Source organism: Tubulanus polymorphus, chromosome 12 (assembly GCF_964204645.1).
Source record: "Tubulanus polymorphus chromosome 12, tnTubPoly1.2, whole genome shotgun sequence".
NCBI classification, from domain to species: Eukaryota; Metazoa; Nemertea; class Palaeonemertea; order Tubulaniformes; family Tubulanidae; genus Tubulanus; species Tubulanus polymorphus.
Genome location: NC_134036.1, coordinates 1,657,737 through 1,670,326, shown reverse-complemented (window position 1 = coordinate 1,670,326; position 12,590 = coordinate 1,657,737). Strand labels below are relative to the sequence as shown.

The 12,590-nt window shown below is 40.0% G+C and overlaps 1 protein-coding gene across 2 annotated transcripts; it reads right to left on the bottom strand.

Annotated features, from left to right (window-relative positions):
* Positions 1-2,308: 2,308 nt before the first annotated feature.
* On the bottom strand, positions 2,309-10,933 carry LOC141913956 (uncharacterized). 2 transcript variants are annotated; one of them, XM_074805187.1, is made up of 12 exons: positions 10,653-10,933; positions 9,773-10,043; positions 8,873-9,037; positions 8,416-8,707; positions 7,694-7,883; positions 7,102-7,189; positions 6,793-6,954; positions 6,197-6,310; positions 5,506-5,711; positions 4,216-4,509; positions 3,633-3,820; positions 2,309-3,251 (listed from the first exon to the last, which is right to left on the bottom strand). In XM_074805187.1, the coding sequence occupies exons 1-12, from the start codon at positions 10,671-10,673 to the stop codon at positions 3,227-3,229; spliced, it is 2,016 nt and encodes a 671-aa protein (XP_074661288.1). In that variant the 5' UTR covers positions 10,674-10,933; the 3' UTR covers positions 2,309-3,226. The 2 variants fall into 2 exon arrangements, with proteins under 2 accessions (XP_074661288.1, XP_074661287.1); XM_074805186.1 differs by lacking the exon at positions 2,309-3,251 and having other exon boundaries at positions 3,462-3,820.
* Positions 10,934-12,590: the final 1,657 nt, after the last annotated feature.

Below are 12,590 nucleotides of genomic sequence, written 5' to 3'. Positions count from 1 at the left end.
ATGATAATAATATTAGTAGTTATAATTAAATAGTTAAGTAGAAAATCTAAAATTAGCACATTTTCTTATGTCATCGACAACATTTTTTTATAACGCTCATTTTGCAGTGGACTGAGCTAATAATCTATGGTACATGTAATTCTAAGCACTTTCGTCATTCCGATATACAATGAGCAGAAAAAACTGAAAGACTGCCTGGTGGCCATTTTGAAAAAAAAGTAAATAAAATGGGCGAACAAAGTATACATTATATATGGGTTAAATGTTCTTATATAAAAACGAACAACAAATGGACATTGTCAACAAAATGGACCGAAATGGAACCCCAAATTCGAGAAAAAAAAACGAAGAATGAAAAAGGTTGAAGTTTTCATTGAAGTCACAGCCATGTTGTGACCGTAACTACATCAGCTACGCACCGAGGAATAGAATATAACCGTAACCAAAATTTCACCGAAAAAAAAACAATTTTTTGCCATAATCGAATAATACATTTCCAATCTTTTCTCCGAAAGCGAATCGCACTTTTAAAAACCGGATTTAGGGGGTAAAAGTTTTGATTTCATGCATTCTAAAACGGAAAACATCGGGAATTTAATTAAATCTAAAGACGAACGGATAAAAGCTTTCTTTTTACTAAGTACATTTTTCGAGGTAAAAAAGTCATTAATTAAGAGTTTTTGATATAACATGCTTTCGTTCTATTCCTAAAAAGCTGATGTCGGTTTCGAAAAGTTTTCGGGTTAAGATTCGACTTCAGGACGGAGTCGATCTTAGCCTAGAACTGTTGAACCCGATACAGCGGTTTAAATTTGGGTTCATTCTCACTTTCTGCGTTATTAAAAAAGCTTTTAGAATTCTATTAATCGTATTTTTTCACAGTTTTAAAAGAGAAATTACTAAACCATTTATTGTAATCAAGTCTAACCGACTGTTTGGAAACTAATAACAACAATAAGAAGGAAATGAAAACGTCGCTAAGGGCAGATTTAGCCCGGAGAGAGAAATCACCCGCTAAAATATTCGAGGATTTAACGTTGATATGTCGGATAAAATTCTTTCTCGACCGATCGCGGAGAAAAGATTGGACTTCTTATCGCGTCTTAGAAAAGAATTTCGATACCAATTCCTGCGTTCAAGACGTTTTCACCTTTAGAGCACACCTCAGTGTTTACATTATCAAAGAATTAAATACATCAGTCAGAAAAAAAATATCTAAACCTTTACCACTTCAAAAAAAAAATGCAATTTTGGTCAATGATATCATAATTTTTTTTGTTTGTTTTAAAGCAACGATTTTGATATTTTTTAAAAGATATTTTTTATCGCTTTTCCGTTTCGAAGTCGGATACTTAGAGCAAATACACTTTCAGTTAGAAAATGATAATGGAAAAAATTCGATATGATTGAATATCAATTATTAAGATTATATTCTAATATCAATATCAATTAATTAAACAACACAAAGTAATTCAAAGCAACTCGCTTTCCTCGATTAAACTAAATTAAGACGTTAATTGATAATATCGCAACAAATTTAAGTTTAGGTTAGTTAAGAACCGGTTAAGATTGGTATTTGATAGTCATTTAAATCTATTTCAAGTCAGCATTAATAACTAATTAATACTTTGATTGATTTCGGTCAGCAGTGAATAAGAAATACTTGTTATTCATCCTGGGACTGAAGTTGCTGAGTAGATTGTTTAAGATAATCGGCGGATAAGTACCATAGTAACAATGAACTTTTAATTGTCACTATATTGACTATCCGCTGGTTAAACTTTCAGCAACTGCAACCCCAGAATTTTTAGGAGATTTTCTCAATATAATTGATCAGAATTGATATTCCTGCCGATAAGAGAGATAATCTACGCTCGAAAAAGGTATTAGTAAGACGTTTTAAAAAGCTCGTCGCAGACCGGGTTTAATTCTAAGACACCTTTAATTAACGTTATATCACTAAACAACAGGTTTAAATTCTTGATAATTATTTGCATTGAAAATCAGTAAATGCCGATGATTAGTAGTTTAAATGCGGATTAATCCAAAACTCGTTGTTAAGATAATCGTAGTTTAAGTTATTCTAAGAGAGCAGATCCAGACGAAAAATTTAATTAAATACTTTTTTTTAAATATACATTTAACGCGCATTTCTTCCTCACCCATTAAACAATTAAATTCATAGATACATGTTTATATTTATAAATGCGACCAGATTTTTGCAAATGCAGCACAATTAGAGAGATTTAATTAACTAATTAGAATCAATAAAATAGTAATAATAATAATAATAGTAATCAAATGCAAGTATTTTCTATAAGCGAGTAACATTATCACAGTTTTTCATTATCGATAGTTTCTTCTAATTAAAGTGATTTCACTAACAACATTTCATAGTTACTCATTCTAAGTATAGAGAAATGAGTACCCTCCTCTGATTCTAAGTTGAAAGAAGTATCGGGGTACTCGCGACACACAAGCGCGCGCGCTCACTCAAAGGGAGCATTTCGGATAAACTTAAGCCTACAGCAAACAACAGCAGCATCAGCAGTTTCTATCCGGTATATATCACATCGTTATATCAGATGACTTACTCCGGGAGTAAATCACCGTCGCTATTTTACTCTCTATGTTGACATTTTTACAAATATCTCATTCACTCATTCGAATCACAAAAAACAGGATGAAAGAAAAATGGCAGCATTTTCTCTGTTCCCCGTCCCCCGAACCCTCATCATCACACGCACGCCATTATGATATGTACAAAATACTGAACACAGAGAAAATAACTTTCATCATCCACAAATAAATAAGTAAATCAAATCAAATCATATTCACTTTAAACGGATAAATAAAGTCTTACAGAAAATTTCACCCAATTTAAGGCTAGCACACTCCTTAAATATTCGCGCAGTTTTTACGATCCACGCGACGAAAGTGAACTCCTATTTCTCGTCGTGTGAACAAGCGCCACCTATGAACGCGCCGGAGAGATCGACGAGCGATGAAGCGTTTTTTCATCGCGAAACGTTTTTTTTCGAGTTTTATCGAATGCGCGCGAAAAACGACGAAAATAAGGGAATTAAAAACCCTTCGAAAAATAGCAAAATAAACAAAAATCGGCACATATACGCGCACACGTCCGCCGCACACGTTCGGCACACGCTATGTCAATACTTCACAGACTAAAGCATCGATACATTATTCTATCACCGGCAACAAGAGTTTACGACGTCAAATCCATAGTGTATCTGAAATGAGAATTTAGCACGAGGTACTGGCTAGGTGGCGTTAGTGAGAAGTCTGCGGAACTGAGGGGTCAAGTTGTTGTATTGATACGCCATCTATGAACTGCTCTATCTAGTTCACCGGGAATACACTAATTGGGGTTAGTGAGGAGGGACACCACTAGGGGGGGGTAAGAGAGGTGTCAAAGTTTATGAGGAGAACCAATTGGTGGGGTTAGTGAGAAGGGTCACCACTAGGGAGGATATGATAGTGATAGTGATAGTTGGGTTGGTGAGAGGGGACACCACTAGATGGGGTTAGCGAGAAGGATGTCGTCTATGTACTGTCCGATGTAGTTAATGTTTCCACCACTAGGTGGCGGCGGCGTTGTTAGTGAGATGTACCTAGGTAGCGTATTTTTACTATTTCTCATCAGCGGTTTGTGATATTTCATCGTATCGACTGCGTGTTGCCATTGCCAACACGAGCGACAATAGTATCGGAAACATTGCGGGTCTCGACAGAAATACGGTCCAGTCGTGTGGTTACATGAACTGCAGATAGCTTCCTCTAAATACGGGTCGATCTGAACCTGAAATATACACAAAATACATTCACGCTAATGAAATCAAACAGTTGCAGTAATTGGTTGAAGTTTGGCTCTAAAAATCGGCTCATTTCTAATTTTCCACCCATTAACAATTCCCCGAGTTTTCTCTGGTATTTCATAAGATTACATAGTTGGTAATTGGATTTGGAGTCAAATCTTAAGACAGGTCAATAGCATCATCCGAATTCTCTGTATCTCTGTATTTTGCAGGTTTTTGGTAAAATCTGTTAAATTCTCGTAAGTTTTCACTGATTACGCCAGTTTTCCAGGTTTTCCAGGTCAGTGGCGCCACCCTACCCGACTACAGGTACAGAGCACAGGTACGCTGAACTGAAAAATGAAGGGTTGAAAAAAATCGGCAATAAATTTTTTTTTACCTTCTTGATGAATTTGGTTGTTTTGATTTCGACGAACGCCGCGGTAACCGCTTTCGTGTAGCTCTTCTGTGAGCTGAAGGTCACTCGACCGGAGCCGATCGGATATTTATGTTTATCGGTGTCGATGCCCGCGTAGACGACGTTCTCGAACAGGTCGTTCATGATGTTCGCGAGCGCCTCGGCGTTCATCATTCCGTGCAACGCCCCGACGAATACGGTTTTAACCATGTCCATACGCTGAGCGGGCTGACGCACGTAATTACTGTCGGAGATCACCCACGCTATCACCTGCACCTACAGAAAGAATGAAGTAAATCTCATTAAAAAGAAACTAAGAGAATAGTGACGTTTAGACTCAATTCCATGAGACATTTTCATTTACTAAGAGAGTAGTGACGTTTAGACTCAATTTTATGAGACATTTTCATAAACTAAGAGAGTAGTGACGTTTAGACTCAATTTTATGAGACAATTTCATAAACTAAGAGAGTAGTGACGTTAAGACTCTAGGAGCCACGTTTTAAAAAACTAAGAGAGTGGTGACGTTTAGACTCAATTCTATGAGCCAATTTCAAAAACTAAGAGAGTAGTGACGTTTAGACTCAATTCTATGAGACATTTTCAAAAACTAAGAGAGTAGTGATGTTAAGACTCAATTCTAGGAGCCACGTTTTCAAAAACTAAGAAAGTAGTGACGTTTAAACTCAATTCTAGGAGCCACGTTTTCAAAAACCCCTCTGTTCGCAAATCAACCATTTTTTCATATACATTAAGCATAACAGTACGCAATTGCACTCACCCCTCCTCCCTCCCCTAATGCGTGCGTAATAAATGAATGACCCCTCGGCCCAGTTGCACAGTCGTGACTTAAGTCCAAAAGTAGTCCTAAATCTTAAGACTGGTCTTCAGTTGTTAGATCGAGTAACTAAGCCATGACTACGCAACCGGCCCCTGATCAGTTATAATTGGTTTTTCAAAATTTTCAAATCATCTGCAGTCCTTTCCAGTATTAATTAGTTGGAACTGAATACCAGTAAGACAAATCGGTTTCTATCTTATTATTATGGGATGGCCTTATCATTATCATTATCATTGTTATAAACGAATGACTCCTTATCACTTATCAATGAGACAGCAGTGAGTAAAGATAAATAACCCCCTAATGCATACATAATAAATAAATGACCCCTGATCAGTTATAATTGGTTTTTCAAAATTTTTCGAATCATCTCCAGCACTTAGGGTATCAATTATCGGCAGTGAGTTAAGATAAATCGGTGTTTGTTTTACCTCTTTGCATCTCATTTTACGGCTGGATATTTTGAAGAAATATTCCCCGCCGTTGCTGAAATCGTGCGTACAAGCTTGTAGTAACATTTTCACTTCTTTCTCCGAGTCGAACAGAACGTAAACGTAGCCTCGCGGGTGTTTCCCCTCTTTACCGGGCCACTCGATCTTCACGTTACCGAACGGTTTAAAACACGCTTGAAGTCCGGCTGTAAAAAACGACGAAAACGTTCGAGATACCGACGGCACACACCAGATGGCGCTACAATACACTCATACGTGTTCGACAATGCAATGTTTTTGGGGATGAATTATTTTTTCTTTTTGAACTTTCCAAATTTAAACACATTTATAAACTTACGAAAAATACACTAAAAACTCTTAATTTCCAATTAGGAAAATTTGTGAAAAATGGTATAAATTATATATCAATCCCTTTTGTAATGTATTGTAAATCGTACACATTTTTGTATTGACATAATGGTAAATAATTGTCATTTTTTCTCTTACTTACTTTCCTCCACAAACCATGGAAATGACAGGAAAGTAATAATCTTATATCTATTCGTTTGTTTTTTTAATGAAAAATGAAACGAAATTTAAGGCTTCCAAATCCATACATTGCTAAGTCTCGAAAATAGATAGAGAAGATTCTAAATTCTGAACAAAGAGAAACACGCGGTGGAGCACTTACCTTCCGTTATATCCCAAGGAACGCCACCTAGGAACACTTTACACGAGTAAACCGGATTTTTGTAAACACGACGCGGCAGCTGACCGCTCCACGTACAAGTAGCTTCGCAGATAGCTGCAAAATATAGAGAGAGAGAGAGAAGGGTATGAAATTACTCGACTAACTTCAGTCCGTACACACTGTCAACAAAAAAAAAAGACAGAAATCGAAGCTAGGAAAGGGCTGCATCTGTTGACTCTAGAAAATATATTTTCATGGGTCCCTAATGCGTATTAAAGACAACCTCCGTCCCCCTCGAAATTCTCTCTCCCTTGGTTTCGCAAACTTGAAGGGTTTGAAATTACTCGACTAACTTCAGTCTGATTACAACTTCAGTCTGCTGGATGCAGGGTCTCTGGCTGCAGAGACTAACACCCTCCCTCTCCTCGCTCGGAATTTTAACTTACACGCCGAAGGGATGCAGGGTCCCTGGCTGCAGGACTAACACCCTCCCTCTCGCCCCTCGGTTTCTCAAAAACTTACACGCCGAAGGGATGCAGGGTCCCTGGCTGCAGGACTAACACCCTCCCTCACGCCCCTCAGTTTCTCAAACTTACACGCTGCGTTCCGGTAAAGTTTCGCCGCTCTCTCTATTGAACTCGGGTCGGAATCAGTCATGAATAACTGATTGATATTCGTGATATTCCGCGTCGATAGCAGATCGGCGATACTCTGAGTCGGTTCCGACATCTGTCCGGGAAACTGGCTGAAATCGCCACCTATTGACAAACGAGAAAACAAATTACGATTGAAATCAGTAAAATAACGCAGTTTACAGGAATTCTACGTAATGTTGCAGAATCTTTACGTAAATGGACAAAAGTAAAATTAGAATTTTCTAATTTCGCAAGATTTCGAAGACTGACCTTGAATAAGTGTTTTTAAAACTTCGCTGGTTGTAGTTAAAGCGTTGTGGGCCATCGTCTGCCCGGGCATCGTTATATTCAAATTATTCTGTCGACGAGAAAAAAGATAAAATCGTAAAATAGAAATACGTTTAATAGGATCGACTTTTGCAGCTGTCTTACAAATCAAGCGATCAAAAATTCTCTTATTGAATTATAAGATAACCTCAGTGAGGGCTGTTCTAAATCATGAGATTCATTGTGTCACTTGTTGCCAGCAAGAACAACAAGACACCAACAATTTAAATTCCCTGATTAGATTATAAGATATCCACAGTGGGGGCTGTTTCTTACCAAGTGGTTCCTTGTGTCACTCGTCACCAGCAGGAACAACAAGACACCAAAACAGTCAAATTCCCTGATTGAATTATAAGATTTCCTAACTGGGGGCTGTTCGTTAACAAGAGGTTCTTTGCGTCAAGAAAAATGAGATACCCAAAATCTAATTACAGTGGTTTTGCAAGAAAAGGATCAGAATTCCTTGAATTATCCCTGATTTGTAAGAACCCTGCTTGCATCCGATAAGAAATAAATTCTAAAATGTGACACTGACCATGAGTTCTAAGAGTCCGGAATCGCTGAGCCCCGACGAATCCGTCGACAGGTAACTAGCGTCTGACGAGTCGAAAGGTGAATTAGATCGCGATGTTATGAATCGTCCGCCCGGACCGGGGCTGTTGTAACCGCTGGTCATACTGCGATCACTCGGGGTACTACTGCTCAACGCATTCGGGGAATACTCACTACAAAACATATACATCATATCAGCAAATATCCACCTATAAGGGGCGGATCTAGGGCTGTTTTGGGGAGGGGGCCCAGTTAGAAAATTTGCCCAGAAAATTCTGAAATTCCATGTGCAAAATGGTGCAATTTCCCGCATACTCCATATACTCTCTATACCATCTACCTATGACATCATCAGACACCCTCTTTACCATCCACCTATGACATCATCAAAAACACCCTCTATATCATCCACCTATGACATCATCAAATAGGAGAGATACCTTCATAATAATCAAATTGATTCGGTGATATGTAAAGATGTCCGTTACCGAATATCCCCCTATGACATCATCAAATGATTCTTAAAATCCCCCTTATGACAAGATGGCTGCCTCTTAAAATCATTTAACTTATTTAGTGATACAGACATTTTCAGAAGAGATGTCTGCCTACATAAACCCCACTATGACTTCATCAAATTGATTTGGTGATGTGTAATAGCAATAAATCCCCCTATGACATCATCGAGTTTGGATGAATATTTACCCGTGAGATGTGTTAGGATCGGCTCCTCTGATTGGTCGATATTTCACGGGCGTTTCGTAGTTTTCTAACGCCTGACTAGAGATGGCGCCACTGATCAGATCGGCTCCTAGCGATTGTTGATGCTGAGCCGGTTGTATCATAGCAGCGAGATTAATACCGCCTCCTCCGCCGCCGCCCGGCGCCATCGCGTGCGACTGGTTCGTGTTTGTCTGTTGTAACGGTCCTAGGTTGCCTAGGTTACCGGCCGTACCGGAGCCACCAGCTGCGTACAAAGTGTTAAAAGCACGAATTCCTGAATTTAAGAAAAAACAAAAAAATGAAAAATTTTCGCAACAATCTTTTTTCATTTTAACGAAGGGAAAGAACAGTGGAGACACCTGGTGGCTAAAAAGTAGCGACAACTGGTGAGCGGGGTACATCTGGGAAGCTGGCGACACCTAGTGGCTGTTAATCATACCTTGTGATAAATCCTGTATTGTCGGTATATACGACATGCCGCCAATCATGTGGTAACCAGGGTTACCGACGATTGTTGCGCTGTTAAACAGATTTTGTACGTCCGGGCAGAGTTGCGGAGTTCCTCCACTTGTCATCATCGCGGCCGCCACAGGAGGCAGTTTATCTGGAACGGGAAAATTACAATCGTTAATTTTTGTTGTGGCCGGATCAGAAGTCCAGAGCATCAGTCTTTAATGCCAGGTCAAAATCTGGAATAAGAGTCTGCAGCACCGGGTCAAAGTTCATTTGAGTCTGGAGCGCAAGATTGAAGTTTGGAACACTAAAGCCTGGAAAAACAGGTCAAAGTCCGGAATACTAGAGTCTGGAGCGCAATATTAAAATTGCGAACATCCTGGGGCCAGTCGGTTAAAGATAACCGGCGGATAAATATCATAGTAACAATGAACAATGACTAATTGTCACTATGTCAACTATCCACTGGCTAACTGTACACAACTTTTGAGATACTGCTTGGTCTAAAACTCCCAAACTGCAGGGGCTGCAGTTGCTCAACCGTTGGTTAAAGATAACCGGCGGATAATTACTATAGTAACCATGTACTTTTAGTTGTCACTCACTATGTCAACTATCCACTGGTTAACTCTAACCAAGATTTGAGCAACTGCAGCCCATGGGTCCAAGTCTTATGTTTACCAGATTTCGGATATAAATCAGTGATGAGAACATATCGGGCTGCGGTTGCTCTAAACAACTTTAGAGCAACCGCAGACCCTGATAGATACCATAGTTACAATGCAGTTCTAATTGTTACTATGTTAATTATCCACTGATTAACTCAAACAACTTTTCAGTAACTGGTTCTTGTCTGGAACACGAGTCCTGGGACCTCGATTCTTACCGGTAAGTTTGTGTAAGTCAGAATGAGGCTGCGGTCTCGAGATCGTCTGCTGTTGTTGTAAATGTTGTTGCCGTGACGACGCGAGATCCAGCGACGAGTTGTCCAGTAACGAGGTTATTTTCTTCAACAGATCCTGCTGTTGGTTGTTGTTATTGTTGGTCGTCGCGGCGTTGTTTCCCGTCACACCTGTCGTCGCCGTGGTTACGTACGGGTTTTGAGACGACGGATTCAAATTGATACCGTAACCGCAAACATTGTCCGAGTACGGTGGCTGAAATACAACAACAATCGCAGTCAGTAATATTACAATTAAACTTGTTACCTTAGTTACCTCACTGAGATAATGTTTACTCGTTTTTTAGTTCAAAATTCTATTTACTTCAGTATAAATCGTCACATAACTGAAGTCATCTCTATTTTTGAGTCTTAATTCGTGAGTCTTATTCAATTAGTAATTAATTAGTGCACGTTGTTATTTGGATTAAGTCATCCAACATATTAATGATCACATGGTCGCCTATCTTTTAATCCACTGCGGATTTAATGGATTAGCGTACAATCAATTTCTGAGCACTTACTGAACCCTACAGGCAGAATCCAAAAGGCAGTTTCCTTTTCTAAGTTATAATAATTGATGGGTCAGCCTATTTGTGTAGGCCTCTAGGGTCATTTTAGCCTCTCTCCAAGTCCAAATACTATTTGGTTCAAATGCAACTACCTAATTAAGCAGGACTAAAAATGGCCCACCTTATAACCATAGATGAATGAATTCCAAATATTTTCAATCAAATTTCATAATTTGGCGATATCTCCTTTTTTCATCCATTCAAAAAAATGAAATCCTAAAATTATGGAGAAAATAAACCAACGAACAACTCACCATAAACGGTTGAAAAGACATTTTAGGTAGCGCACTAAAGTTATTACTACCGATTTATGAGATTGCAAAATAATTTCTCTCTTTGCTGACTCGATATCAACGAGTGAACTGTCAGCAGGCTAAAAGATTCCCCACAGTCACTCCCTTGTCTTGTTGATCCACTGCGCTGAAGTTAACCGGGTTTCATGGCCGGTAGTGAGCGCGCCGGGTGTTATATACCCGATTAACCCAGCCCAAACCGGAGATATGCTTCACTAGTCCCGTCAACGGCTCAATACCGGTGCCTGTAACACGTCCATTCGCCGTATGAAAGGGTTTTATAGCGACCTACCTATTTAGTTTCGGAGAGACAGGGGTTTCCCGGCCGCACGTGTCGTAGATGTAAACACCGGCAGACCGAACCACTTTACCGGAGGGTAGATCAAGGTTGTAGTTAGGGTGAATTTTGGCTCACATATTCTATTTTAACCTTCAAATGATATATTTGTTTAAAATAAATGTTAAAATAAACTGGTTATTTAAAATTCTGGGGATTCCGACCAGTCGAATCATTACTGGTGGTATTTATGTTGAGCTAGTACCCATGTGCACAGAGTGGAATTACCTGAGACTAGGAGGAGCGATAGTTAGGGAAGGTGGAGACACATGATGGTGTGTGATCTGTCATGAGGCTGAGGGGCGACAAGAGCGTAACGCACGGCGGCAACATGCTCAAGCATCGAGCTCACCAAGGCTTCACCAGTCTGGTAAACCCCTTCTCCATGCCGCACACAGAATAAAGTGGTTACTACAAAAATAAACTTAAAAGGCGGAAAAGCCAAAGAGACAAGGCCCTAGTGGCGCCCGCCCGGCTGGCGGACCCGGCGGGGCCCTCAACGAGTCGCCCAAATAAACCCGCGGGTTTCGACATCGTGAACTGCGGGTACCGTCGTTGAACCCGGTATGTAAAATCCATCAAATGGATAGATACCTAAGATTTCATAATTCGATGAAATTACTACCGCAATGTGCTGCCGCCCCGCCGGCGGATCAGAGTCGTCGCCGTGTGCGTGTTCTGAACCCTAGAACGAAGGCCTATAATTTTTTGGGGTTCAGATTATCGAGTGTTTGAACGATTAAAGGTCTACACACTCAAAATCACTAATTCAGCCCCAATCATGTCTGAACTGTACGTGCATCTAGTTTTTCGGGGGGGGGGGCTATATGCAATCATCCAGCGGATTGCTGTCATTTTCCCGTGAACTGGAAAGTACCAACTGCCTCCCCAATCAGTGCCATCCAGTACAGTGTGTTCCCGATACCCGCGACCCTGCGCGCCGTTTTGAGAAATAATTATTTTCGATAATATTTTTGACAACACGAAAATACGTCTAAGTTAAGCTGACGTACGCCGCTGATCACGTTTCTGTTTACGAGGTATAATTGTATAGATTGAATGATGCTGTAATCACGGGACTCTGACTGACTGATGATATCCGAGAATCGTGACAATCATCAAAGCCGAAACCGCCGCCCGTTCTAGAAAAAAAACGTATATGCCGAAATTATTTCTGCGAAAATCACGATTCTGTACTTACTAACAGCAGGCACGGGTCACGGAGGACTGAGTCACCCTAATTCAGTCGGGGCGGCCCGGTGATACACGTGTAGGCCTACTAGGTTTAACTGGTTTTGGACCTTTTTCTGGTCATTGATTCCACAGTTTGATCTCTGGCTTTTTTATCCGGTTCCAAACTGTTGTGGAATTCAAGACCTTTTTTTAACCTTAACCGGGTTCGATTTGACCCTCTTAAGATCCAAAATTGTGGAATCGCCCACAGTTGTGCGTGTTAAAGATTTTTATCTGGCACCATAAATTCCATTTGATTCCGAATCCAGTTCCACAGTTGTGTGGGTTTAATTTGACTCTGGATCAGTTCCACAGTTGTGTGGGTTTAA

What these genes read in the sequence shown, in the direction of transcription:
- LOC141913956 (XM_074805186.1), bottom strand. Translation starts at nt 10,673, where the DNA reads ATGTCTTTTCAACCGTTTATG. An exon ending in TGTCTTTTCAACCGTTTATG is followed by an intron (nt 10,044 to 10,652) that starts GTGAGTTGTTCG and finishes GTTGTATTTCAG; the next exon opens with CCACCGTACTCGGACAATGT. An exon ending in ACTTTACCGGAACGCAGCGT is followed by an intron (nt 6,311 to 6,792) that starts GTAAGTTTGAGA and finishes TATATTTTGCAG; the next exon opens with CTATCTGCGAAGCTACTTGT.